General features: G+C 32.6%; 1 protein-coding gene across 1 annotated transcript; it reads right to left on the reverse strand.

Annotated features, from left to right (window-relative positions):
- Positions 1-555: 555 nt before the first annotated feature.
- FASTKD1 (FAST kinase domains 1) lies at positions 556-23,082 on the reverse strand (the record flags this gene model as incomplete). The annotated part of the gene is made up of 14 exons (XM_084243713.1): positions 22,739-23,082; positions 20,148-20,216; positions 16,455-16,580; positions 14,184-14,582; positions 12,180-12,290; positions 11,166-11,297; positions 8,051-8,540; positions 6,913-7,027; positions 5,079-5,207; positions 4,187-4,343; positions 3,639-3,742; positions 1,980-2,118; positions 1,199-1,313; positions 556-651 (listed from the first exon to the last, which is right to left on the reverse strand). Exons 1-14 carry the CDS (start codon positions 23,071-23,073, stop codon positions 556-558), a joined length of 2,517 nt encoding a protein of 838 aa, XP_084099839.1. The 5' UTR covers positions 23,074-23,082.
- Between the last annotated feature and the right edge of the window lie 1,690 nt (positions 23,083-24,772).

Consider the following 24,772-nt stretch of genomic DNA (forward strand, 5'->3'; position numbering starts at 1 on the left):
TAGCTCTTGTATGCATAAATAAATAAATCTTTAAAAAAAAAAAAAGAATTTACTGAAACATCAAGTCAGTGAGTCTTTCCCAGATTAAAATTACACCTGCCCAGAATATTCCTATTCCTTCTCCTGAATTTTTCCCATAGCATTTAATATCATCTTTTATTCATTTTGTTTGATTCTACTGATGGAAGGTAAGTTGTATTCACTGCTGTATCCCCAGCCTCTAGAACAGATCCTGACACACAGCATAAACTCATAGAATGAATTGTAATCTATTTAAGTTTCTTAAAAGCTACACATCTTTTATATTAAAAAATTTAAACAACTTTCAAGCCAGATTTCCCATTGTAAAATGTTTATTTTAATAGGTATTCAGTTGGCCCTGAAATCAGTCAATTTTCCCATTCTTTTTTAATTGATTTAAGTCACCTCATTAAAATAAATTTATTTGTAATACAACATGATAACTAATTTTAAATAAAAACTAAAAATCATGATTTGCCTTCTCCAAATATATGTTCTCTCCAAATATAACTAATTTTAAATAAAAACTGAAAATCATGATTTGCCTTCTCCAAATATATGTTCTCTCAGGTAGTCCATGCGAGCATCCTTTGTTGACAAAGTCATAGAGTTCCATTCAAAATGAGGTATCTGTAAAATAGGTAATGTAGTTTGAATGGAAGTTTTAAAGCAATAACAGAAACACTGGAAAAGGTTTATAAGCACTACTAAGCAGAGCTAAAGGAACCTTATGAAGTCAGTTTACATAGCATAGTTTTTTAACCCATTACAGAAGCCAAATAAATCTCTTCTTCCTGAGAAAGCCTAGACCTTTTTTGGACACATAATTCCTTTTATGCGCCTAGGTCTATAGTACTTATGACACTTTTTTTTTTTTTTTTTTTGCTATGTACCTTTCCTACATTCGTAAACTACCTTTTTCTCTTAGAACTTTATCCATCTTCACAGTGCCTCTTTCTTGTAAAATAAACAACAGATCCTCTAGAAACAATAAAAGAAGTGATAGTTTTTGTTTGCTACTCTTCCCCAGAAATGGAGGATATTCTTTTTCAGAGATATTTTAATATCACTTTTTTAATAGTAAGAAGATATTTCTAGAACTTTCCCATTAAAAGGAAACATGTAAAGCCAGTGTTTCTGGGTTTTTTAGAGGGTAAATTACATGAGTATTTCATACCTGAATTACATGATAGCCCAAAATTTCCAAATGTCGTTTTTTCATAGCAGATTTTCCTTTTAAGTGAGGTATGTTTCTACAAAAAGCTCTTGAATCCAAAAATTCCAAAGCAATTCTACATAAGATAAAAAAGTAAATAGTACTTACATCTGAACTCAAAATGAGCAACTGAATAATTATAAGACTTTCAAGAACAAGGTTGCATAACTTTATAAACTAACAAAAGTCAAACATATATAAATGAGTATGACAAGTTATTTTTCTACTTAAATTAGTATGTGATGACAAGACTATTCATTACTAGAATTACATCAAATTGTGTAAAATTACATTTCTATGTTTTCATCCATTTGTTTGTCCACTATATATTAATTATGTACCCACCACATGTAGGGCACTGTAAAGGACACAAAATATAAAGTAACAGCTTATATTCTAACAGAGAACATATGCTAGAGAGTAAGTAATTGTAACACTGCATAAGAAGTAGCTGAGTGCTATCAGGAAAGTAGAGAGGTTATGGGGGCTCTGAAAAAGATACTATTTACTTCCACTGAGGCAAATGGAAAGTCAGCACTTTAGTTTGACACAATGCTAGGTTTGAGACAATGAAGGACAGACATTAAGGCAGAAGACACAGAAAAGCACAGGTACAACAGAAGAATGCATGAGATAGATGAGAAACAGATTCAACTGCACTCCACCTTTGCTAACTGAGTTCATCAAATTATGCCAAATTTAACCTTTAAGTAACAAAATCCGAAACTAAGAAATAAGTTACCTTTCAGCTCCTGGTGGCAGCCTTGATCCATCTATTAGGATATTTGACTCCCAGTGCATTTCTGGCAGTTTTCCCAAAGTTATATTATGGTTCCCATAAGGAAGAGGTTTTTTTCTTTTATCCAAGATACACTCAAAATCTATATACAAGAACAGGAGACAACAGTATGAATTAAGTAAATTCTTACAGGTAAAAGTTTTATACTCCAAATAAACATGCAAATGCACATATATGGATACATGCATGCATGAAAGCATGATGTACTTCCCTGATTATCCAACTTAATTTGTAAGATCTAGTCCAATGTATCTCTCTTTGAAAATCAATCAATAAAAATCAACCAGTAAGTATTATTAAACTATACTTAACATGGAAATGTATTTAGCATTGGCCTAGGCCAAATCACATTAAAGAGTTTTAATCACCTCTGAAAACTATTAAAGACAAAAATTCAAGGATGTATCCTGTCTTTCCTACATGAAGTGTACTTAAGTGTAAATAATATGGGAAAGTTCTTTTTAGACAAATTCCAGCTAATAAATGCAAAAGGAATGACAGTCTATCACTACTTTGTTACCGCTAATGAATGATAGGTTTTGGCAATGATTTTAAAGGCTGATAAATTCAGTAGTTGAATTTGACCGGATGAACTGACAACTTATAAACCCACAGATGAATCTTAATGTGAAAAGAAGACAACCAGCACTGTGTGTCTTCTGATGTGATGTGCTAAGAACACACCACCTATAAAAGAGCCTGACAAAAAAATACCCCAAAACCTAATCTAAATGGAATAAGCTTGAGAGCTATTGGTTTACAGGAAAAATGGGATACAGGAGCAGGTTAAATGTTAAATGTAGCAATTGGAAAAGTCCAGAATGTAAAAACAAATATTTTTTCATAAATTGTGAAAAAAAAGGTTGAACTTCAAAAAAAACCAAATCAAACAAATACAATGTTTGAATCCCAATGTTAACAAACTGTAAAGTAAAATTTATAAAAGAAAACAGACATTTGAGCAATGACAAGCTATGTGACACTAAGTAATTAACATGAATGGCTGTGGGGTATAGCGATGGTATGGTAGTTATATTTTTTTAAAAGTCATCCTTTTAGATATACATTCTGAAATGATATATTTTTAAAAGATTTATTTATTTTTATACAAGAACTGGGGCACAGGCCAGAAGCGCAGGAGGGTGAGAGAATTCACCAGAGAAAGAACAGAGGGCAGAACAGGCAGACGGACCAATGACACTGCTGAGGGGAGCAGTGGCGAAGCAGGAGAGGTCTGCAGCACCATGTGGGTATCTCCCTGGCTGGCCAGGAATCGAACCTGCGCTGCAGAGTCTGCAGACAGCTTTACAGCATGGGTGCTCAACCCGCTGTGCCACCGGGGAGGCCCCACATTCTGAAATGATATTAGTCTGTGATTTGCTTCAGAAGAATCAGTTGGGACTCTAGTGAATGATATTAACAGCTATTGATGCTGGATGAGATATTATTCTCTCCATTTTTTTATATGTTTGAATCTTTCTATAATAAATATAATTATAAAAATATTTAAACAACAACATAAAAAAATGAATGAATTAATGAGATGATTCTATTTAAATTACTGATCTTCTAAGATTAACTAATAACCTACCAAAAACTTACCTACTGTGTGGTAATAAGGTGTAAGAACTGAGGCTTTTACATAATTGATTCCTCCTAGGAGCTCTGCTAACATTTTATATATCTGCTGTTGTGCTCCATTCATGCTGCCAGTATCTTTATGAAGATAAAATAATTAGTTCACTTAAAATAATGTTTTGAGTGAAAACCATACCAACTTTTTTTTTTTTTGTGGGGGACCCTTGCCGGCGGCCGGGGTACAAGCTGGTGCTACAGAGGCTGTGGGCAGCCTCTCAGCCCAGCACTCAACCACTGCACCACCAGGGGAGGCCCCATCCCAATTTTATAAACTGAAAAATAAAAATATTTCCAAACAAGAGCTTCATTATACTACAATATACAAAACACTAAATTCAGTACAAGGCATTTGCTCTCTACTCAAAGGTGTTTCATGTCTTAAATATTAAGAAATTCTCATAATTCAAATGTTACAGCTACAAAATGGTTCCATTAAATAGATCATTGGAAACTCTCATGTCATGGCAATGTACTACCTAAAAATTTACTTTATTGATAGAATTAAATTTCACTATCCCACCCAAAGAAAACTCAAACCTTTCTTAAACTGTTGTTGACAAAAGCGGTCATGAAACCATGGAATCTGATACTCAGGGCATTCCAAGTAGACTGCTCTATTTAATTCCATAAGACGAAACTGGACCCTCATACTTAGAGATGAACATAAAACTGAAATCAAAAATAAAATATTAATAGATCTTAATAGCTTGGGCTTAGCAAAGACAATCCAATTTTTCACATTCATTTCTCCTTATTGTTGGTTGCTATTTTCATTCTCACATAATAAAGCACTTCCATTTACACACAGATGCTTTAACATTTTTAAATTATTACATTTAAATTATTACACGATTAGGAACAACTCCTATGTTGTTTTCACTAATTATAAATGTTAAAACTACATTTTTTAAAATTATACCAAAGAATTTTCACTTAGGAATCTATTCTAAGAAAACAAAGATGAGGTCAATGATCCCCATATAATAATCATTATTTATAATAATGAAAAATTGGAAATAATCTACAAGATAAATAAATTTTGTAGTCACTAAAAAAATCATGATCAAAAATATTAAAATATTTAATGGGATAGAAAACTGTTTAAACACAAAAGACAACACAATATATTATTCAAATTTAGTTTTAAAATACAGATATATAAACATACACATAAGAGTACGAGAGATACAGAAAAAAATCAAATAATCCAAAACACTAAAAGTGGTAGTTTCTTTTGGTGGTAAGATTATAAGTACTCTTTGGTTTTCTACTTTATATTTTTCTGTGTTTTCCAAGAAAAATTTCTATAAACATTGTTACCAATTAAAAACTTCAATCTAGGTATAGCTGAAACTCGTATATGAAATACAAGTAATAATTTAATAAATTAATGTAGATACATACATTCAAGTTGAGAATCCAATTTGGCTAAGAATTTGATGTTAAAAATTGACTTTAGTAGAGCTTCTGGAAAATATTCAAGTGTGGCCAACGAGAAACCAAGAAACACTAACATGAGGGGATCTAATTTACCTAAAAAAAATTAAGATTTTTTTTTATTATAATGTATACATACCTATTTCACATCAATATAAGCACATACTTTATTAAGGTAAAACTAGGTTTAAAAAACAGTGCATATACATCCTTAACCAAACTAAATTATACTGGTAGTTACCTGCGGGGGGTGGAGGGGTAGGATGGAAAAGATGGACAGGGGAGAAGAATAATATTGTTTCTTGGTCTGGGTTCTGATCCCTTGAGTGATTTAATTTGTATAAACTCATACTATATATTTCTGTATTATTATACTTCCAGAAAGATTTTTAAAATTACCTTGAAAAGGAATGAATTCAAAATGGAAGGTCAATAGTCTATGTAAAAAGGGCATATAATTGTAGTCTTTGTGTTGCTGATAATAACAGTGTTAGCTATCATAAGCACCTTACATGTATGAACTTATTTATATATTAATCTATGGGTTGCTGGTAATAATAGTGTTAGCTATCATAAGCATTTTACATGTATGAACTTATTTATATCTTAATCTAGTATACAGTAGAACTATTATCTTCACTTCATAAATGTAGAAGTAGAGAAATTAAATGACTTGCCTAAAGTCACACTGTTAGCAAATGGAGGGTGAAACAACCTAACTCCAGCTCCAGAGCCTGCATCACTACATAGCACTGCTCTCTAGGGATCTCAGACAGTTCACTAGGCTGAGCTGTACACACGTATGAAGCTCAGATTTCACCTGGCACCTCTTCCCTTACCTGTCACCCAGCAGCATGACCCATGTCCCAGAGCATAAGGCTTGAGGTTATTTAGCAGACTTGCCTCATCTAAGAGGCATTTGTAATGGAGGAAAGGGATCATCTAAAATGCCCTATAGGGCCTCCCTGGTGGCGCAGCGGTTGAGCGCTGGGTTGCGAAGCTGCCCGCAGCCTCTGCAGCGCCGGTTCGATCCCTGGCAGCTCCCCAGCCACAGGAGGAGGGTCCCGCATGGCGCGCAGACCTCTCCTGCCGCCCGCTGCTCCCCTCAGCAGTGTACTTTGGTCCTTCTGCCTGCTCTGCTCCCCACTCTGGCTCTGGTGAATTCTCTCACCCTCCCCCGCTTCTGACTATACCCAGGGCTTGTATGTATAAATAAATAAATAAATCTTTAAAAAAAAATAAAAAATAAAGATAAAAAAAAAATAAAATAAAGTAAAAAATAAATAAATAAATAAATAAATAAATAAAAATAAAATGCCCTATAGACAGCAGTAGTCTGACAAAAGACAAAAAATTGGAAAAATTGGCTCTATGTTTATTAGGTGCATTTTTTCTATGCTTCAAGTATCAGTCTATCTTCAAGAAATTAGCACATAGACCTTGTTTTAGAAAACACTTAGAGGGGCTTCCCTGGTGGCGCAAGGAGTTAAGAACCAACCTATGGAGCCGTCTGCAGCCACTGCAGCACAAGTTTGATCCCTGGCCAGGGAGCTACCCACATGGCACAGTAGACCTCTCTTGACTCACCCGCTGCTCCCCTCAGCAGTGTATTTCAGTCAATATGCCTGTTCTGTACCCTACTCTCACATCACCCCCACCCTGCACCTCTGACCTACACCCCAGTTCTTGTATGCATAAACAAATAAAAATAAATCTTTTTTTTAAAGTACAGCATTCTTAAAAATAAATAAATAAGGAATATCTTTTGGCAGAGCAATGTATTATGAAACAATATACCTACTTAAATAAGAATTAATGTGGTGAATGCAAGTTCCAAAAAATTCATCCCTTTGAGGTGGATCATAGTTCAAGGTGCTGAATGGAAGAATAACAGCAAGGATTGCAAAAGGATGGATCTGCATAAACAGACAATGTTATATTTAAAATTCCCCTATTTTTACCTAATTATTATTTTAGATAGAAACATTTCTCTTAACATGTCTATAGATAGACTATGCCTATGGTTAAATTATAAATGCATCACTCTGTTACTGATGAATTTTTCCACCATCTTTCTCTACTTAGCCCCACCACTAATTTCTAGTATCTTTATGTGATAGAGAAAAAATAAATCAGATAATCTACAAATTAATTGTTAGATATAAAATCCTGTTCCAGAATTCATTAGTCATTAAAATGAATAGGTATTAGTATCACTTATTTCTGCATTTCATAGTCCCATAAGAATCTTAGTTTGTAGTCAACAAAATGTATTTTTCTTCATTCATCCATCTTTTATCTAATTTATCTAATACTTAACATGCCAGTCACCATGTTAACCGAAAAATACTTCTATTTTTGTTTGTGAGAAATATTGTCCTCTAACTAAAAGCCTTATTCTGAGATATACAATACATTTTGTGAGCATCTTCTCACATAATCCAAGAGGCAGCATTTTTCATTGCAGAAATAAATTCATAAGAAGACACGCTGAAAATTTAAGAATACTTAAGTCACTGGATAAATACCTTGTCATTTTCTCCATTTTCACACTTAACTCATACTTTTGAATGCAGTTGTTTTTAAATAGTAAAAGTATCACATAATTATAGAAACTAAGAAAAGGGAAAAACAAAAATCATTCACAACCTATAATCCTAATATAACTAGTATTGTTTTAAGTATTTCCTTCTAGTCAATGAATTTCGACTAGTGGTCTTAACAGTGTAAATGAACCAAAGTATGACTGCTAATCTCTCCAAATCTACATCACTAAAGGAAGAGGCATTAAGTGGAGGAGTAACAAACTGCTGAACCAGAAAGTAGAGTTTAATTTTTAAACTTTAAATTCTAATTAAGTTCTCAAAGTACTTATAACAAATGTGTTCCTTTAGGAATTGACAACTATCTAAAACTACTGTGTGCCATTTCCACTTTACCTTTTCAATATGCTCAATGACTACTGAGGTTATCCTATCAAGTAGCAAAGGACTGAGGTAGTTTGCTCTAGAAATAAAAGATGCAATCCCAACAACATTTTTGTAATCAATTTCATCCATCATACTCTGTAAAGCGGTAACTGTTTCTTCAAGAAGTGACTCAGCAAACCAGTCTCCTTTTGTTAAAGTTTTAAGTTCTTCCCATAACAAGTTCAAATTGTTACATTTTCTTAGTCTCTGATGGCCATAGTGATCTAATTTTTGAAGTAGTTTCAATTGCTTCCCTGTAATATTATCCAGACACATGTGATCATACTGAATACATCTTAAAACAGATGTGGCAAGTACATTCATGTCATTTAGGTCACACTGTGGTAAAACAGCTTCAATTTGTGATAACCCAGTTTGATCCAGGTGAGGAGGAGTCAGCATGGAAATAGCACAGACTAAGACGGAAATCTCACCAGGTATGATGCTGATTTTCAAATAACTACGAGAAAAGAGGAGAGAAATGAAATGAACAAAATCACTATATCATCAATAAAAACCTATATATATATGTGTATATATATATATATATAAATACAAAAAATAATTATAATTAGTAGGTACCACAGGCTTAAAATACCAGTTAAGAAGGGTTAGATAAATTCAAAGATGACTAGTCTATTAAGGGTTTATAAGGGAAGCCTTAAGATATTCCAAAGCAGGACCTCCTGGGGCACAAGGGTCTAAGTCTCAGCATTATACAATCTAAATTCAAACAAAGTTCAGTTATTTTTAAAAATGTTAAATTTTTTAATTAGCATATTAAAATATGATAGTCAATATTAGTGAGGATGAATTGGTACAGGTATTCTCATTCACAAATTAGTAAACTTTGAAAGTTGGAGTAACCTTTCTAGAAAGTAATTTAGCAGTATGATTCAAGAACTTTAAAAGTAATTCTGTCATTTGATATGGTTAATCCTTGTTCTGGGAAACCAGTCTAAGAAAATATATGGGCAAAATATTGTGTTATTTATTATATTTTTTATGTGGCTGAAATTTGAAAACGCTAGAAATACCCAATTAGAGAATAGTTAAGTGAGTCGTGGTACAGTCATATGATGGATTATAACCAGTCATTAAAAAGATTTATAAATAGTTCTAAATAATTTGGGAAAATAATGATAAGGTTAAGAGGGATATAAAAGGTGTGTTCATGATTCACAACTATGAATCAAGAAATGTGTGTGTGTGGGGTGTGTGTGTGTGTGTGTGTGTGAGAGAGAGAGAGAGAGAGAGAGAGAGAGAGAGAGAGAGGGAGGGAGAATATACCATAAGGAAATAAAACAAGTTGACAGTGGATGAATTTGTTTAAGAATGATTTTTAGTTTCTTCTTTCTACTTTTTTGTATTTTCTTCTTCTATTTTCCAAAATTTTCAAAATGATTTATATGTAATATTTGGCCTAGCGCCCAACACAACATAGGCATTCAATAAGTAGTAGCAATATAGTATTTTATATACAGAAAAGCAAGCCCCATATTTGCCAATCTTGTGATACTTGTCTAAAAATAAACCTTCATCAGATATAATCTCTCCAACTTCACTTGATGCTTTTCCTTGTGAAACTTATTCAAATCTGAAAACTTAAATTCTGCATGACCACCATATACCCACCAGCATGGCTGAAACTAAAAAATAAAAAAATACCAAGCATTAGTGAGGATATGGAGCATCAGGAATGCTCACCTTGCACTGGTGTAATATAAACTGTTATGGTCATTTTCCAAAGCTGGTTAATAGGATCTATTGAAGAGTAACGTATTTATAACCTATAAACTAGCAATCATATTCCTTGGTAAATATTTACAAAAATGCAAACATGTTTACTAAAAAATAAGCATACTACTATTCATAGTAGCCAAAAATTTAGAAGTAAATAAAATATCCATCAACAGTAGAAAAAATTCACCAAAAAATTTACTCTAGTCTTACAAGAAAATATCACACAGCAAAAACATGGGTAAAGACAAAACTAAGCCACACATTCACAGACAGAAAATAGTTGGGGAGAAGGGAGGATATAAGTATTTTATGTAGATTTTATTTCAATGTTAAAAACAAAAACCCTTATTCCAGTACAAGAACTCCCTGAGTTCCCAGCATGGTTTCGGATCTGTTTATATAAATATTTATGTAAACTGCTTTAATTAGATTGTGTTCCTTCTAACATTTACATTGACTGCACAGAAGTGACGGAAGGTAAATAATTTTTAAGCATGAGCACCTACATTTTTGCATAACATCTTCCCAATTAAATTTCTGATATAATTTTAAACTTTAAACTTTAAAATGTATATAATATGTAAGGGGCTGTTACTAGACAAAATTATTAAGCTTTAGTTTTTTAAAATTACTAAACTTTAAACCTGTCATATTAAAGTTATTTTATAAAGGAAATAAAACATTACAGGTAAAGAGAAATCCCTTTTGATGCTCCCAATGCTGCTCTTACTCTTCTGTCAACACATCTACAGGTAAACGTTTTAATTTTGAAAAAAATGCTAAATAACTAATGACTAAATAATTATATCTCTGGGTCAGTTTGTGATATCTCATTTAGAACAAATGAGTATTCATTAGGAAGTTATGTGAACGTCTGTGTTGAATACTGAATGGATGAAGGAACATTAAGTATGCATGTGATGAATCAACTAATAAGTTTCTTTGTTTAAGAAAAAGAAATACATTCTTTTAACACACTAATAAGCTCTCACTCAATAAAATGCCACCTCTTGTTTCTCAGCTCAAACCCCTCTTAACTATAAAGGCATATCACTTTATTATAACAAAAATTATTTTTAACTATTCTTGATGGAAAGGAAAGTGGTTTGGCTTTTATTCATTTCCTAAGGATCTAATCACCCCTACTGGCCTTATTTCCATTTCAAAATACACCAATCATGAATATTAGCAGAATGAGCATAAGAGAGATAAGTATCTTAACACTTTTAACAATGAGCTACCCAATTCTGTCTCCAAAAATTCCAACTTTAAACACAAATGAAATAATTGAGGCTAGATTATAAAATGAAAGATTAAACAGACATTTCTACTTAAATCTTACCTAAGCAGTAATTCTCTGAGTCTCACAAAAAATTCTTTACTTTGAAAATGTAGAAAAATCAATGCTCGAGTTATCTTCAGCAACTCTTTTGGTTTATAGTTATCCAAATGTTTATGCAGAATTGAAGCAATTCTAAAAAGAATGATGAAAAATATATTTATTAAACATTCATTAATGAGCTCTTTCATGTCCGTGCTGGAGAAATAGCAGTGAATGAGACATGGTTTTCCACTCCAAAAATAGAAGATTGTGCCAGGAATATAAATTAAAATAAAATAAGGTAAGAGCTATCAACAAAGTGTGAAAGAAATAATAATGAATTATCAATAGTAAGAGGAAAAAAAGTATAGTTCTACTTCCTAAATTGAAAAAACTGAAGTCATCAAATTCTATATCCATGCCCCCACAAAAATTTTGTTACCAAGAGTAATTAAAATTTGCAAAATTATTTAATTTTCTTTCTTAAATCTACTGACCTAATGAAAATGCTTAACAACAATGGGAAATGCTAAGAGGCTGTAAGTTGGAGGAAAGGGGGCAGAAGAAATATTTTTTAAAGGAGTATACAATAATGAAAAATAAAGTATATAAAATCTAAACCATGTATTTTTTTTCTTCTTTAACCTCAAGTTAATAAAAAGGTTAATATATGATCCATATGACTTTAATACTGAATGTGGTGTGAAACAATTCAAGCCCACATAGAGATTAACTATTATGTAGAAACTGTCCTTTTGGAAAATCAGGTCCTGTTCTATGCTCTCCACTTTACTAGATTATGGTGATCTATTTGAGAATATCAACAATAACAAAAGATATGAAAAATGCTATATCTAATTTTAAAATCTCTATTTTGAAAAACAAACTACTTAGAAAATAAAAATACTTTGTTAATTCCTTATTTCTTTACAACCAACGGTTGGATCATGGGAAAAAAACTTATTTTTCTTTCAAAAATATAGGCACTTATTAATGACAATTAAACTTAACACCATGAATTTCAGGAAAGACTACTTTTTAATCAGACGCGCATTTCTGCTCTCCATCTCTTCCATTGCCCCAATCACAGCAAGGGCTTGTTGGCTGGTCAGTTCTTCTGATATCAGTAACAAGGTTGATTTAAGTCTAGAAGTAAAGAAAAAATATTTTTATGTAGAAAATCTAATGATCAGCTTATAAGAAAATATTTTTAGGACCTCCCTGTAGTGCAAGAGTTTAAGTCTCAGCACTATCAAGCTATTGCTAGCCACTGGAGCAAGAGTTCCATCACAGACCAGGGAACTAACCCACATGGCAAAGAAAACCTCTCCTGCGTCTCCAGCTGATCCCCTCAGCAGATCCCCTCAGTAGATCTGCCTGTTCTGCTCCCCTCTGTCTCTGGTGAATCCTCTCACACCCCACACTTCTGGTCTACACCCCCATTCTTGTGTGCATAAATAAATAAATCTTTTAAAAATAGATTTTTAAATGTTATTTAAATGCTAATTCTTAGATCACAGATAGAAAAATAATAAGAACCTGAAGTTGATTATAATTCTAATTTTCTCCCCCTATAATTGGGAACAACATATTATTGAATAAAGAAAATATAATTTTTAATTAAAGCCTCAATATAATCTAACCTTAAACTGTCTCTTGAAAAATATAAACAAAAGGATTTTTAATTGATCTTCAAATAGGCCAAAGTTATAATGGTTATCAAAAAATTCAGTGAAATTATTCAGTATTTTAGTTAAAGAACAATCAATAGTCTAACAAAATCCCAACTTTTAAAAAGTGAATGTGACCAGGAAGTCAATACGTACACATATGAAGAGCAATCTTATATACTAAGTATTTGCTATAATACTGTAAACTGAAAAATTTTAAAATGGTTCATTTTTAAAGCATCCACAGTGGTACAATAATAAAAAATCCAAATATAAATGTGCCTTTTAGAAAAATTTAGAACATAAACCCAAAACATGAAATTTGATAACAGGACAAATTAATTTTCTATTCATACTAGATAAGTCCACACTGTTTTTTCCACCAACCTCACTAAATATTTCAAATCCAGCTTTTCCCCAAAGTTTTCCCTAACCACTTTAGTCCACATTTTTCTCATTTTTCTATCTGCCCAGAACACTCTATATCACTAATTTGAGTACTTAACATAAACAATATTGCAGCATCATGCTATTTACAAATTTTAATTATATATTTTTATCCTCTGACATGGAATATAAATTCCTTCAAGGCGTGCACCCAGTTAAATTCAACTTTGTGTTGCTTTAGCATTGAGATTTTAACAGTATTTGGCAACCAAAAAGTTTCAGTAAGTTTTTTTTTAATAATCATTTCAATAGTCTCTCAAAATATACCCTTAAATTTCTCCATATAATTCAAATGACTCTAAAATAAAATTCTCCATGAAGTTTTCATTAACTGTAATGGTGAAGATACCTCTAGTATGCAACTCCTGAAACCCTTGCCTAACTGAATCTAATCTGTTTGTTCATACTTAGTAATCATGTATTTAGTATTTGCTTACCTTTATATTCCAAATATTTCTATCTAAGCATAAGAGTTATCTACCAGTGTGCATAATAAATGCTTTGCATGATGAATGTGAAGAGCACAAAGCATAATATGGTCCACTGTTAGGAAACTACTATAATTTTGATTACTCCACAACCTATATTGGAGTTGGGGGGTTCTTATGCCTGTAAGGTCAGTTACATGTTCTAGAAAGGGAGAATAAACACACTTAAATGGTCTTCTTGCTCATCTTTTGTTGTGCTAGCCACCACCTGGGGGTTACTAGTGCCCTCAAAACACAGCATTAGACTAACAGTGTGATATATACAAATCATAATAATTCAGAGAATGAATCAAGGCACACAGCATTAGAGATTATTTTCCCTTCCATGGTAGAATAAGGTGATTTTTGTGCCTCCTAGAACTGCAAGGAGATCTAAGCTTGAAGGCTCCATATATTTTCTGAAAGAAAGGTAAAGCATTTTTAGCTGAACTTACTGTTTTTTTTCTTCAGGTCCTGCAATGGGTCCCAATGCTACAAACAACTTTACAAAGCTAGCAGGTTGATCAAACAGAGGAATCATTTCAGTTAACCTCTTTTTAGCCACTACAAAAAATTCAAAACTATGAAACTGTAGAGAATTATATAAACTAAGTATTTTACTGATGGATTCCAAATCAAGGTGGTTTGCATTGCTTAAAAACACTTTATTGCACCTTTCTAATAATGGATAGTAACCATATTTAATATTTCGAAGAAACTGTACTATTCTTCTTGCAATGTTGACATGGGAAGAATCTATGGTGTCAAAAAGAAGTTCTGTTTTGTTCACTAATTGCTCTTGAAAACGCTGTGATATTAAAGAAGATATGTTGACCATCAAAACAGACAAAGACCTGAAAAAGAAAAAAGATGCAAGGATTTTTTATATTTAATAATATAAAATAAGAATGAAGAACAAATGATTAGATATAGAAAGAAGCCAGTAAAAATATTGTAGGTTTTATATCACAAAATTTTTCTTTTAAATATTAGAGGGACTTGAACATCCTAGTAATTGAATCTCTTCAGACAAAGAAACATTGAACAATATTTCTTATTGAGTGGTATAATACCTTATTCTATAGATAACTACTTTGGAGTAAAATATTTTAGTGAAATTAACTCAAATCACTTTGCACTAACAAAAACAAAAATAACTCAAAATTAAGTCTTATTTTTGTAAATAGACTTTTTGATTTGTTACTCTGATTTCAAATTTTATGTTTCATACTAGATTAATTTTAATATACAACAGTAAGATAATATTGAGCATGAGATGGCATTATTCAATATTTTTCCTCTCAATAAATACTTTTAAAGAACATAAATCACTCTTCCAGTCATTATAGAAGACACCAGAACTATATTGCTTTCAAAAGACAGTTCTTACATATTATAAAATTTAGAAAACTACAAATATAAGACTGTACCTATAATGAATAAGCTATGCAAAATGGAAATCACATATAACAAACACTGGGGATAAGAATTAGAAAACAATCCATGAAAAAGTCATAGAAATAGAAATCTAAAACTATCTCAACCACTAAGATAGTGTGGCTGTTTGCATTATTTTGTTTCCAAATTTCTTCAATTTTTTCAATGAAATACATATTTTTTTAAAACCTAGTTGTACAGTACTGCAGACTATCCAAAAATTTTAAAGTTAATAGTAATCAACATTAATTAGTAACCTAATATTGCTATTCAGTTTAACCACAAAACCCCTGAAATCCTTTTTTAAATTATGTATATATTTTAATTGCATTTTGGAGAGGGGAAATTTACAGTGATTTCAATAAACTCTCAAAAGGGTCTATAAGAATTTTTTAAAGTTTTAAAAAATTACTTTCTAGTGATTTTTCATGCATGTGTGAAAATATTCATAACATAGAATTTACCATTAAACATTTTTAAGTGTTAAGTGAGAGCTCAGAAGTATTAAGCACATTTATACTGTTGTGAAATCATCACCATAATTCATCTGCAAAACCTTTTCATCTTCTCAAACTAAAATTCCTTACCCACTAAACAATACCTCCTCATTCCTCCTTCCCTTAATTCCCTGCAATAACCATTCTACTTGTTTCTAAAAATTTGACTACTCTAGGGACCTCATGTATGTGGAATCATGCAATACTGTCCTCTTGTGCCTGACTTATTTCATATAGCATAATGTCTACAAGATTCACCCATGATGTAATTATTGCTCCCTTTTTTAAGGCTGAATAATATTCCATTGTAGGAATACACCACATTTAGATTGTTTATTCATCTGTTGATAGATATTTAGATTTATTCCACCTTTTAGATACAGTAACTAATGCTGCTATGAACATAAGTATATATTATAGATTGAATTGTGCACCCACCCCCATTTATATATTAAAGTCCTTGTGATTAATGTGACTATATTTAAAGATAGGACCTTTCAGGATGTAATTAAAGTTAAGTAAGGCCAAAGGGTGGCAGGTAAACTTGTTAGCTTCCAAATAAGGTAAAATCTCAAAACTTTCATAGATCTCAAAAATATTTATATTTTATAAATTTTATATCAAATTCATATAACATTGTCAACTGGATACAACTATCTACGTTTAATAGATGAATATATCAAACCTCCAAGAGATTAAAGTCACATAGCAAGGAAGTGGCAAAATGAAGTGTTTGTATATTTAAAACTCAGAATCCATCCACCAAAATACAAGGCCTCTAAACAAATTTACCTTAGATCCTGTATGGTTTCCAAGTTCTTATGTACAATATCAGCTATTTTCCCCATTAATGGACTAAAATATAAATGCTGGTCTGCTAGGCAAGAGGAAAATTTTGACAGCACATTGATTTCAAATCTATTAAAGGGAATATACAAAAGATCATTATTATTTATTTTCACTTAAAACACATAATACACATAATACAGCTATAACATAAAAAGTAAACCAAAAGCAAGTAATCAAAACTACTAACATGTTACTAATATAAAATAAGTTTTTCTAAAATGTTTATTATTTACTATTATAAAAGTAACATGCTGTTAAAGTCAGATACTATGGTAAGATTTTACAGAGGAAAAATATCACTCAAAATTATTCAAATCATTTACTTAATAATTTTTGAGATGACAGAATAATTTGAACTTAAGGTTGTATTTTTTTTTAAAGATTTATTTTTATTTATTTATACAAGCACTGGGTATAGTCAGAAGTGCGGGAGGGTGAGAGAATTCACCAGAGCCAGAGTGGGGAGCAGAGCAGGCAGAAGGACCGAAGTACACTGCTAAGGGGAGCAGCGGGCGGCAGGAGAGGTCTGCGCGCCATGTGGGACCCTCCTTTGGTGGCCGGGGAGCAGCCACGGATCGAACCGGTGCTGCAGAGGCTGCAGGCAGCTTCGCAACCCAGCGCTCAACCGCTGCGCCACCAGGGAGGCCCTCAAGGTTGTATATTAACGAATAAAACAACTACTGTTACAACCATGCTGTGAAAAACTTCAGAATCTTTCTACAGAAATTATGACTCAATTTCTTCAACAAGTAAATGGCAAGACAAAAGAATAACAATAATGTAACTGTTAAAGTTTTTTGAAGGCTTTGAATTCACTAAAAGACAACCAAAAGAAAGTTCACAGCAGCACAATATATAATAGCAAGAAAATTGCAAATAATCTAATATCCATCAAGCATTAATGGAGAAACTGCATATACAATATTCAGAGTATCACACAGCAGTAAAAAAAAAGAAAGAACTACTGAATCGTGTAGTTCATGAAACATCACAGATGAATCTTTGAAACATACTGAATGAATTAAGCAAGATAAAAGAATACACACTATAGGATTCCATTTTGATAATAACAAAACTAATTTAAGGTGTTGTATAAGTCAAGGATGGGAGAAGTAACTAGAAGAAAGAATGAATGGAACTTGTGGGGAACCAGTGATGTTCTGTTTCTTTTTATTTTTTTGGTGCTATTAAGCAAAAGTGGTCAGCATGTAAAAACTCCTCAAGCTGTATACTTATGATTGATGTAATTTTATACAATATTCTTCAATTTAATGTTTACCACAAAAAAGAAAGAGAGAAACTTGAGGAAGAGCAACCAAATACAAAGTGTGAATCTTGACTGGATACTCAGACAAACTACCTGTAAAAAGACCTGTATAAAGCACTGAAGGAACAAAGATCTGATATTAGATGATACTAACGAATTCATTTTCATAACTATAATAATGGCATTGTGATTATATAATTTTAAGAGTGTTTGTCTCTCAAAAATGCATAGTAAGAAATGCATAGTATAAGACATTCAGAGATGAAATGACATGACAATTTATACTGAGGGGTAAAGAGGGAATGGGAAGTGATCCAAAACAAGACAGTTATTTGGGTAATTTTTAAGGCAGGATCATGAATACATGGGAATTGGTTATTATAATCTCCCTACCTTTGTAAATGTTTCAAATCTTCCACAGTACAGGGCCTCCCTGGTGGCACAGAGGTTAAAGTCTCAGGGCTATCAAGCTATCATCACCCACTACAGTGGGCATGAGCTCATGAGGTCGACCACCAGCCAGGGAGCAAACCCACATGGTGCAGCAGATCTCTCCTGTCTCACCCGCTGCTCCCCTCCGCAGCAGCTCCCCACTCTGTCTCTGGTGAATCCTCTCACCGCCCCTCCCCCACTACCTCTGGCTGAGACCTCAGTTCTTGTACACATAAATAAATAAAATAAATCTTTAAAATATATATATACATATATTTCTGATTCACTAGGAACTACAATTGTACACTTGTAATTTAATTGCTTAACTAATTGAAAGTAAAGCTAAAAGAATCTATTTTACAAATTATTGGTTCAAACTACATTATACAAATAGAACTTAATGTAATTTTAAAGAAAACGTTAAAGTTCCAAGGTATTATCATTAGTGACCAAATTTAACCCCAAAGATTCAGTCATTTTGATTGCTCATGAAAGGAATGATTGTTTTCCTTACTCTCAATAAAATTAGTTACAAGTACACAGAGTGCAAAAATGGAAAGGATGAGCAGATAAATGGGTTTATATAATGAGATTTACCAAAATCACAATTTAGTAAATGAATGCACAGTTTCTAACTCAGATAACTGTTTCTTCTTGCTTGATTTAACCCAGGCTATATAGCACAGGCTTACACAGCTTGCTTGTATGTTACAATAACTAAGAATATTTCAAGATTTATGCTTTAAGAAGCACTATAGTTTAAAAAAAAGCATAATATGGGAATGTCTGTTCCTGTATATGAATAAATGACCTATTTCTTCCTTACCTTAGTCAAAATTTTCCTTTTATCACAGATTTCTATTTCATTTTGGAAGAGAGTGATTCTGTTTTTGTTTATTTTCAGTCTTCCTCTTTCTTAACCACCTTGATTTTCTCTCTATTCACTAACATTTGCTTTATTCCATTACTAATGGACCTTGGTTATATAGAATCCTGAGGTTAAATAAACTCAAAATTTTCAAAAATAGCTTATGAAATTCCCACATGAACTATTATTATCTCAGGTGTTTTATAAATAATTTCTCGTGTTTTCCTACACCGCATAAATAGAATAATCTAGTATAGATTTCTCTAAACTCATAAGGAAAAAACATGAGCAAATTTCACATGTTTCTAGATGATTACTGATTATAGCAACATGCCAAAAATATAACTGTGTATAGCATAGGAAATATTGATAGATCTGAACTGATACCATTTACAGCAGTGGACCTGAAAGTTTTTAAGTCACCTAGGAGCTCCCTGTTCACTGTCTCTCCATAAAGGTGGAGTGATAGATAATTACCTACAGATGCTGCTAAACACAGTTATAAAGTCATCCTTTCTACTAAACTGATATCTTCTTTTTGCTTCTTTTATGGCTACTGAACTTTAGGTTGATATTGACAGCCTATCACTCAGAGAATCTTTTCTTTCTGAAACAGAACTCTTGCAGAAAAAAGATTCAAGAAACCTAGTCCACAAACAGCTATGCTTCTACAGTATTAATATTTTGATTAATTATATACTATGTGAGTGACATATATTAATTATATATTATATGAGTGATATATATTAATTACATATAAATATGTGTAAGTATAGTGATATATAAAGTACATAATATCTCCCACTCTTAATTTTAAGGTATAACATTTGAAATACTATTCTTTTCCTCTTAAAGAGAAAGACACACTCCTCTGAAAGATTTCACTGTGCTAAATAAAAAACAGACTTTACACAATAAAAAACCCTCAAACAAAATTCAGTTTAAATACATTTTGTTCAATTAAGCTTGATAGTAGGCACCAACTCCCCATTCTTTCCCTGTAAGATTTTACTATGCTAACCATAAAAAGGGTAGCCTTTGCCTTAGATGATGAACCCAGGGTACTTGCCTTTCCAGTCTTCTCCATGCTTCTGTAACTAAGGCTTCAACAAATGGGTCATGGGCCTCAACAGCAAATCTCAATAAAAACAATAGACAATTACTTTCCATACATAAACATTTTTAAATCATCAAATATGCATGCAGTAAGAATTATACTATAGAAGTGAACCTCAAATTATACTTTTATACAGTCAATCTTTATTTCTGATCAGTTCCCATTTCAGTATTCTGATTTCTTATGCAACCTAATAAACGTCTACACTTTATCCCATGCCCCTCTCATCAGTTTATTTTCTTATTTCAATGCCCTCCACTAAGTGGTGAAAATATACAATGATATATAGTGAAAGTACATATAACATGTATAATTTTGCTCTGATTAGGAAAAAAATTAGAATTTGCAAAGAATTACTTTTATTGCACAGAAGTGATGGGGTAGAGGGCAAACACAGTCCCCCACTACCACAAAATTATTGAGCTGAGTTTCCCACATTTGAGGAAATCACAGGGGTCAGCATATCTGGAATGCGATAACTAAGTCTCACCCTGCAAAAACCACCTTTGTGATCATGATATCTTCCCTAACAGGTAAGTATTATAAAAATATTTTTATAGTGTTTGCTTCGGCAGCACATATACTAAAAATATTTTTATAGCAGAAAGTGTGTAAAGAACAACAAAGGGAAAGATGCGTATGTATATATATCTACATCCCAGCATTGTTTATATCTATCTATATATATATTATATATATATAGAGAGAGAGAGAGTGAGAGTGATCTCAGTGTTGTTTATAACGTGAAAAACTAATTCTAATAGGTGAATATTTAACTAAATGATCCTATACAATGGAAAAATATGCGATTACTTAAAATCATATTTTAAAGAACATGTATTGATATGGGCAAATGCTCACAATATAATGTTAACATAGTGAAAAAGTTAGGATACAAAACTGTAAAAGAAATATATTTCATTATGTGTATATAATAACAGTATAAAACACAACAAAGCAAAAACAGACAATTATAAATCAGAGACATATTGCAGAGGAAATAAAAACGATGAAGTCAAATTCACAGTAACAGAGTAAAGAGGTTGCTACTAGTAGCTAGAGTGCTGCGAAAATAGAGATGCTTGTCAAAGGGTACAGGCTTCAGTTATTGAGTACACTCTGGAGTCCCAAGGTATAACATGTGACTATAGTTAATGTATTACACACCTGGAATTTGCTCAGAGAGTAATCTCAAGTGTTCTTCCCACCACACCCCCAAAAGGATTACTATGAAGTGGTGGGTACATTATTTAGCTTGATTGTAATAATAATTAATTGTGATAATATTACACAATATTTATTTATTTTAACACATTTACAGTCTAAATACATGCAGTTTGTATTTGTCTATCATATGTCAGTAAAACTGGGGAAAACTAGAAAAAGGCATTCTATATTTTTGGAAGGGAATCTAGCCTAAGGAAGATCTGGATTCCTTCAATAAAGGATTCAGTAGGTATAACGACTTCATCATTTTTATTTTTAGACTCCACATATAAGTAAGATCATGCAGTATTCATTTGTGTCTGATTTATTTCACTTAGCATAATGTTATTCACATGCATCCTGTTCATCTCTGTTGCAAATGGCAGAATTTCCTTCTTTTTTAAAGTATATATACACTGTAATATAACATATACAAAATACAAACACATACACACACCACAAGGTCTTTAACCATTTTATCTGTCAACTGCTTCTTAGGTTAGTTCCATATTTTGGCTACTATAAATATTGTTGCACTGAATGTGAGATTGAAGATACTTCTGAGAAAATTTTATTTCCTTTGAATATATACCCAGAGGTGGGATTGCTGGGTCATATAGTAGTTCTATTTTTAATTTTTTAAGGACTGGCCACAATGTTTTCCATAATGACTATATCAATCTATTGTACATGAGCATGAACAATGCACAAGGGTTCCCTGTTCTCCACATCATCACCAAAACTTGCTTTTTCTTGCCTTTTTGGTAACAATCATCCTGTCAAGCAGGTGGTGACATTTCATTGTATTTTTGATTTTCATTTTCCCTAATGATTAGTGATGCTATGAATCTTTTCATACACCTGCTGATCATTAGTACATTTTCTTTGGAAAAAAATGTCTATTCAGGTCCTATGTCTATTTTTAAATCAGGTTATTATTTGGTTTTCTACTATTGAGCTGCAGGAGTTCCTCATATAAACACAGGAACAATTGACTAATTGTTTACTGTTATTAGGCATTAATTTGAAATCTAATTGCTTAATTTGAATTCTAATTGCATCTTCATCATCTATGGCCAACTGTCTTTCAAAAAGATTCCATAATTACATAGAAGTTAATAATTTTTCTACTTTCATGATAAAATTCCAATTTTTTAAATTGTAATTCTACTAAACGGTATCAAAGAATGTCACCCAGACATCTTAAATATTACCAGGAAAAATATTTATGAGAAAAAAAATCCACATTGTTTTTCATTTTAAAGAGACTTTCAGAAAATTAAAATATAAAAATAAATTATAATCAGTTCCATAAATCGTAAATGGACATTACTTACTGTTGTGTGATGTACAACACATTCACCAGGGTCTCATCATTCATGAGCTCTATTTTCTTTGTAGTTAAATTTTGAAGAGCAAGAAATTGGGGATGGTCTTTGATACATTCAACATTTTTTAACAGACTGGTCTTCTGCTTTTTAAACTCCCAAAGCATATTAAATGCATATCCCACTTGCTTTTCTGAAAGAATGGTTTTGTTTTTTTCAATTAGATCAAATATTTGCTCTTCATCTGTACACTTATCCATCTGACTTATTAATGGTTCACAACTGAAGGGTCGAAATTGAAACACTCTCCAGGAGAATCGACAAAAAGCTCTTACAGGAATCATATTTGTAAACAATGAGTTTACAAATTTTCTTAAGTTAAAAAAAAAATTGCAACTAGCAATCAGGTACAATATGCTGGTGTAGTAAAAATAACTCTTTTTCATTCATGTATTTTGCTTCCATTATGATGACTCCAAATTCCATTCCAATATGTAGTTTCTGTAAAAGAATTGTTTTAACATAATTATTCTTATTAATGTTGATTCCAAAATTCAAATTAAAGTAACAAGATTTTTGTGCACTAAGTACAGACTTTGTTCTTAGTCGGAAACAGATAGAATTTATTCCAAAACTATATGTCCAGGAAAGGGGGTTTCTTTCTGCACTCCATTAAAGTTTTCAAAATCTACACTTTACATAAAGTTTTTAAGTTTGACTATAAAAGCAGAGGAGTGAAAAAGCACCAAACCCAACAAGAACAGACACACAGACCAATGGAATCGAATAGAAAATCCAGAAATAAACCCACAGATTTATGGTCAACTAGTCTTTGACAAAGGAGCAAAGACTATACATTGAAGCAAAGAAAGTTTGTTCAATAAATGGTGCTGGGAAAACTGGGTTGCTACATGCAAAAGAATGAAGCTTGACTACTACCTAACACCATACACAAAAACCAACTCAAAATGGATTAAAGAACTAGACATAAGACCTGAAACCATAAAATACATAGAAGGAAATATAGGCGAAACACTACATGATATGCACATCAAAGACATCTTTACAGGCACATCACCCAAAGCAGTGATAGTGAAGGCAAAGATAAACAGCTGGGACTACATCAAATTAAAGAGCTTCTGCACAGCAAAAGAGAAAGTAACTAAAACAAAGAGAAACCCCACCGACTGGAAGAACATTTTTGCACACAACACTAATGATAAAGGACTGATCACAAAAATCTGCAAAGAGCTGATGAGACTCAACAAAAACAAAGAAAATAATCCAGTCAAAAAAAATGGGCAGAGGGGCCTCCCTGGTGGCGCAACGGTTGAGCGCTGGGCTGCGAAGCTGCTGGCAGCCTCTGCAGCGCCGATACGATCCCCGGCCCCCAGGCGAGGGTCCCACATGGCGCGCAGACCTCTCCTACGTGCCCATTGCTCCCCTCAGCAGTGTACTTCAGTCCTTCTGCCTGTTCTGCGCCCCCCCCCCCCCCCCCCGCTCTGGCTCTGGTGAATTCTCTCACCCTCCCGTGCTTCTGACTGTACCCAGTGCTTGTATAAATAAATAAATAAATCTTTAAAAAAAAAATGGGCAGGAGCTAAAAAGAAACTTCTCTGAAGAAGAAATGCAAATGGCCAACAGGCATATGAAAAAATGTTCAACATCACTTGCCATCAGGGAAATGCAAATCAAAACTACCATGAGATACCATCTTACACCAGTGAGAATGGCACATATTAAAAAAAATAGCAACAACAAATGTTGGTGAGGATGTGAAGAAAAAGGATCTCTCCTGCACTGCTGGTGGGAGTGCAAACTGGTCCAACCACTATGGAGAGCTGTGTGGAGATTTCTGGACCTACTAAACATAGAGCTTCCATATGATCTAGCAATTCCACTCCTAGGTATTTACCCAAAGGACACAGAAACATCAATTCCAAAGAGCACCTGCACCCCTATGTTTATAGCAGCACTATTTACAATAGCTAAGCTTTGGAAACAACCCAAATGCCCAAAAATAGATGACTGGATCAAGAAGAT

The sequence above is a fragment of the Talpa europaea genome (assembly GCF_964194135.1).
Source record: "Talpa europaea genome assembly, chromosome: 1".
NCBI lineage: Eukaryota > Metazoa > Chordata > Mammalia > Eulipotyphla > Talpidae > Talpa > Talpa europaea.